The sequence below is a fragment of the Lagopus leucura genome, unplaced genomic scaffold (assembly GCF_019238085.1).
Source record: "Lagopus leucura isolate 7727_CA_CO unplaced genomic scaffold, USGS_WTPT01 Super-Scaffold_741, whole genome shotgun sequence".
NCBI lineage: Eukaryota > Metazoa > Chordata > Aves > Galliformes > Phasianidae > Lagopus > Lagopus leucura.
In genome coordinates, this window is record NW_024962256.1 from 1050568 (window position 1) to 1056567 (window position 6000).

At 39.8% G+C, this 6000-nt stretch overlaps 1 protein-coding gene across 3 annotated transcripts in view; it reads left to right on the top strand.

Annotated features, from left to right (window-relative positions):
• The window catches only part of SLK (STE20 like kinase), a 46075-nt gene extending 40075 nt beyond the window's left edge, over window positions 1-6000 (top strand). For all 3 annotated transcript variants that reach the window (XM_042863696.1, XM_042863698.1, XM_042863697.1), the window contains 2 exons: window positions 1021-1134; window positions 1692-6000. In XM_042863696.1, coding sequence (XP_042719630.1) covers window positions 1021-1134; window positions 1692-1838 — 261 coding nt within the window. In that variant the 3' untranslated portion in view covers window positions 1839-6000. The remainder of the gene's footprint in view (window positions 1-1020; window positions 1135-1691) is intronic.

The following is a 6000-nucleotide window of genomic DNA, read 5'->3' on the forward strand; positions in this document are numbered from 1 at the left end:
CCTGCTTTGAGGACTCGAGGCAGTTTTGAAGTATTCATTGATCACCTGCTGATAACCTTTGCATAGCGAAATCTTTCAGTGGCCAAGGAAGCTAGATTTACTGATTGCTTTTCTTGTCTCCTGCGAATGTAGCCCCTGGCTGTGCTAGTAATACACCTCAGTAAAACCCCAAATACTGTGGGAACCCAGTATGAGAATCTGCTCAAGTAAAATTGAGAAGATTAGGGCTGCTCTGAGCCTCCAACCAAGAGAAGTTGGCCCTTAGCTGCACTCAGGAGTAGCCAAGTGCTTTTCATTTGGGGTTTTTTTTGTTTGCTTGTTTTTTTCGTACCCTGCTTCAGACCCAGTTGGGCCTGCAGCTACAGAAACAAGAAGGTTTTAGGGGCTGCAATTACCAGCTGCTCTTAATACAAAGATTTGATGCAGCCAAATACTTAATTATTAACTTGCCATGCTTCAAAGTTTTCTCTGTAAGTTAAGCAAATGCATGTACAACTTAAAGAACGTGAAGCTGGTGTGTGATTTAATTACCTTTCTCGTTACAGGGCTGTTTCAGTGCAAGCACATCTCTCTCTCTAGACCCTATCTGTTAGGCTCAGCTCCATAGCACTGACAGTTGAAATTCTCAGCTCCTGTGCTGCAAATCCTGCTTCCTTTCTAATGTCATCAATTTTCATAAATTATAGAAACTTTCTTTAGGAAGCAAAGCAGAAATGCTGCATGACCTCAAATAGCTCTATTAGGCTGTAAACTCAGTGCTGACTAATGCTGTCAGCTGCTCCCTTAGTGGCAGTCAACAGTGTGGATTTACAAGTATTTCTTATCTCAATTGGTTCTGATGGAAAGGTCAGCTTTTGATAATGCAACCTCGTACCATACTTCTATCTTGTAATTATGTACGTCAGTATTTACACAGAATAAGCTAATTAAAAAGAATTAGGACAACATATGTCACTGTACCAACATTGAGTTGTCTAATCTGAATTAGTTTTATAAGGATTATCTTTGTCTTGTTTTAAGAATGAAAAATGCCATCTACTGGTTGAGCACGAGACTCAGAAGCTCAAAGAACTAGATGAAGAGCACAGCCAAGAACTGAAGGAATGGAGAGAGAAATTGAGACCAAGAAAAAAGGTAAATTGGAGCAGTCATGAGTCAGAAAAGAAGGAGGTGTGTTAAATCATGCAAATGCAGACCTTACAAGAAATAACGCAGAGGAAAACCAAGCTACTGTACAAGACTGCCACAGTTCACTGTGTAATGAAAGAAGTTGAAATACGTGCAATAAAGAAGGCGTGCGTGTTATCAGGCTCTTACTGTGTTCCTTTTGCAGGGTGTGAGTATGTATTTCCATATAAAACAGCTGAAGCAAATCTGGTTTAGGAATGTATTTCAGCAGCCATTAGGATATTACAGCACCTGGCAGCTCAGTAACAAAGAGAGTGGTTGTGGTAGTTGATTTTTTTTTATTTCAAGCTGGAAAGCACCAGAGTTTCACACAACTTAAAGAATAACCAACAGGCAGATGATGCTGGTTCTTGTGTTGCTGGAACTCGGTAGTTTTGCAGGCTGATAATTGTAGGTGACTTCTTGCAGTGGTGCGTGCAGTTACATCGCATCAGACTGGCAGCAGGGTAACAGGCTTGTTGTGCTTTGCTTTTATTCCTCTGACAATCTGATTTTGTTCTTAGACGCTGGAAGAAGAATTTGCCAGAAAACTGCAGGAACAGGAAGTTTTCTTTAAAATGACTGGAGAATCTGAATGCCTTAACCCTTCCACACAAAGCCGCATTTCCAAATTCTACCCAATCCCCAGCCTTCACTCCACTGGGTCGTAACTCTGGGAACTGCTGCAGGTTTTTCATACTTGGAATTCTTCATCCTCGTCAGCTATCGTGCTCTATCTGCAGTGTGCATTCAAGGACCTGGCACTTTTTGTTTTCAGTGGAGACAATCGGTGTCATGATCACTTTTTTTTTTTTTTTTTTTACTTCTTTGAATGGAAGAAAGGAGGAAAGGAGTTGCTGCATCGTGGTAATGTGACGTCCTTCACATGTTTCAAGAATACGTGTGGGTTTTTTTAATCTCGGTCTCAAAGTTTAAGTTATCTCTGGTTTTGACTTTAAGAAAGTGAGTCTAGAACAAGAATTGTAATATTTCTTATCACAAAAAAACTTCACTTATGTGAATTTTTAAACGGTGTAATATTAGTTCTGCTACTGGTGTTTTTAAGCCTCATTTCTACACGTGAGAATTCCATAACTGAAACTGCCCTGAGGGGCTTAAAATGTTACAGTCTTGAGCAGTGTTCTCAGAGCAAGGACTGAAGCAGATTACTCAGAGCATGCCAATAACCAAAAAAATGAACCCTTGTGCTCACACGATTGGTAACAGTAAAAGCCTTTGCAACTTTTTTAGAAGAGAAACCTCTGGCATAAATTCAACTGAGCTGATCTCCATTGCGCGTTTTGTCCATTAGTTCCATACTGAAATGGGGTGCTAGTTTAATAAAGACAGTGCCTGAAACACTTTGGTATGCTGATCCTGGTGACAGGGTGGTGTTTTGTCATTTGAAAACAAAACAAATACTCCATTGCATTGCTGTTACTGTACAAAACAGAAGATTTCTTGCTGCTACTGCCATTTTTGTTGTAAATCCTCACCCTAAAATATTTTGCACTAAAATATGTAAAGGTGAAAGAAATGCTAACTTTAAAATACCTGGTTTATTAATTTCCTTATTTCCAACCTATTACAGGTGGTTATTTCTACAAATGGAAAACCTGTAGAATGTATTTTTTAGAAAGCAATGTGCAAAATGCACGTGGTCTCTCTAACTGTACCTGCAAAGGGTAGAGCCATCTGTCTGTTCTCACCAAAGCCTGTTTGTTTAAACTCCATCAGAGCATGGAGGTGGGTGGTCATTTTTACAGGTAACCATGGCAGAGTCTTGATTTGATTACAACTGTTAGAGTTGGTTGTTTTGTTGTTGTTGCTTTAGTCGTTTTATTTTATAGAAAGATTTAAGTTAAATATATAGACAAAATTCTTAATGAAGCTGTTTTTTTTTTCTTTTGTGTTGCCACGTATTAACATAGATGGTTTTTATTTTTCAAGTTTATAGAAGTACAGTAAGTTATTTACCTGACTGATCTGCAGTGAAAAAAGTCTGAAATGTTTCTGACATAGCTGGTAGGGAAATAAAAGTGCGTTAGGTCACTTTTCCTGCCCTCCTTTTGGTGGCAGTCATATCGAGACAGTACTGTAAGCTGTACTTTGGTATGCCGTGTGAAATTTGTAAAATAGTATTTCCTTTGTTATTTGAGGCCTAACTTCCTATTCTGTTTGGGCATCAACTGTAACATTTGTTTTGCTAGCTCGCATTAAATGTGAGGCTGGTGAACGTGACATGGTGTTCATTTCATGGGAACAGCACTGATGCATGTGAATGAACTCTTAAGTTAACATAGGATTTGAATCAGATGCAGTAGAAAACTTGGATGCTGAAATCTTTGGATGCTGAAGCTATACTTTCTCAATGAAGACACTTAACAGTTACAGCACAGTATCAACAGTTGGAAAATGCATGTTTTAATTTAAAATCTGTAACTTTTTGATAGCGTAATTACTTTACTAGCTAGCCCTAATTTCTGGCATTATATAAAAGTGTATTGTGTACTGTTGTAAATTCACATACCATATCTCTAGAACGTTATCTATTGCAAAATACACTGTTCTTTAAGTTGTTTCTTCTGTAGGGTGAAATACGTCTCTGGCCTTCACTTTCTAAGCTCCGCTGTCATAAATTGACTTACTAAAATCAGCAGGTAATCTTCATCTCTGTATTTCAGAATTAGTTTGCAGTTTTGTATGCAGTAGGCTCAGTGACTTATCTGGGGAGTAGACGTGGCAAGTAGATCTCCCATTCTGGGTTCTCTCTGCCTTTATCATCATTAAATTCTCAGAGAAAAGTTAATCTTCTTCCATTGCTGGCAGTCTCAGTGATAACTTGTTAACGGTGTAGCAGTTACCTCTGTCTAAATCTTTAATTCGAAGATCCTTTTCACACAAGCTCCTGCAATCTGATCTCAAGTGTAAACTGTCCAAACAAATAACAGTTCTGTGTTGAGGGAGGGACTGACTGTAGTGATTGCTAGGATTTGATGTCTGGTGTGAAAATACATTTGTTCTGGGATAACAGGAGCTAACGTAGGTACTTGCACGCTTGGATTGATAAAGTTGTTGTTGCCAGTATTGTGCAATGAAAAAGGGGAGGTGTATGCTATTATGTCGATGTCAGAAGATCCAGTTCAAGTGAATTTTGTCTCACATAGGCCTGGCAGAGCTCTTCTGACATATAAAATCCAATCTCTCTACTATCATGTCGCATAATCCCTTTAATGACACACTTTTGCTTCACCCACACTTCCATGTCAGACCCATTCTCTCAGACTGCCCCTCTGCTGCCATCTGTCACATGGCAATAAACTGTAATGGAGTAATGGTGGGAAGATTTAACTTCTACTGCCATCCCACCAACGTCCACCTCTGACATCATGAAGCAACATAACATAATAAAACAGGAGGCATTACTCTGAGAGCAGCTCTTGTACATCACCGCTGGGAAAATGAAGAATGGCAATAAATAAAGTGACGCAGTACAGTGGAGTGCAGTGATTGCCCTCTGGCATTTACAATTGATTAAAAAAATAAATTGGCCATCTTCTTGGCAAGCTCGTGGCCTCTGATGGATCCGGACTTCCCAATTTTTCTTCTTCATCGTTACATTAGCTTTCTTGGGATGAGACCTTGTAAATACAGGAGTCGGTGGCTATGCCCCAAAATCAAGCCATGTTTCTGAGAGTACTGACCAAACTCTGACAGCTTTGGGCCCTAGGAGCCTGTTCCAGTGCCTGATGACCCTCTGGTGAGGAAGCATTCCCTGGGACTCAACCTGACTCTTCCCAACACAGAGCTGTGCAGTTTCCTCATTTACTGGAGTTCAGCTGTTCGTGGCATCCTCTAATTCTCTGCCAATGCAGTCCTTAGCATTTGCAATCCTGTCATTTTACTTCATCATCTGTATTTCTGGATCTCAGAAAAACTTCCTTGTGTTGATGTGCTCACACATGTTCCTGTTCCCTGACTTCTAATAGCAGCTTCATATCAGATTCAGAATGATGCCTGGGGAGAATTAACCTTAATTCTCAGACAAGCTGAGGATGCCCTGGCACATTTCTAGTCTTACAAAAGATGAGAACAGGTAAAAGGAAGGAAAAAGAAACTTCATAGCATTTGTCCAGCTAGGAAGGGGACATTGTTTGCAGACCTTTTAGTTCTCTGTCCCCTTCCTCTCACCTCAGTCCTCATCCTTTCTGCAACTTTCTGTGACTGCTGCAGTACTGAAAGGGCATCTGGGGACTCTGGAGAAAGGAGAAGAGCTCTTAAGTAAAATGTGCTTGAAACCACCTATTTCCACTGTGCTGAAAGCAGAAGGGAGGTACTGAGTCCTAAAATGCTCTCATTTTGCAAAATCTCTTCCAGTTTCCATGCTAGGTAGAGCCTCGTTCTTATGGATTATCAGCTTGGCTGAGAATGGTGAAAAGAATAGAAAGAAACCAGAACAAGAGAGCTGCTGCTCTGTCATACCCTCAGTCTCTAAGAAAAACAAGCAGAGTGCTGTTGTGTAATAAAACCTCAAAAGCCAGGGCATCTCCAAGCTCATGTTGTCCCAGAAGTTTGTTGAATGTTTTGTGTTAACAAACCAAGTCATTTTGCCTTACAGGAAGCAACCAAAAATCATGAGCCAGATGAAAAATTGGCAACGGATCTCTGTATTTTAGCTCATGGAAATGAACTTGCAGTAGCAGCCATACAACAGTTTTGGTTGTTGTTTTTTTTTTTGTTGTTCTTGTTTTTAAAATTAACTTGATTTCATGGCTTTCTGTAGAATATTGTAATAATTCTGCTGTAAATACAATAAAAATCACAGTTTGCTGA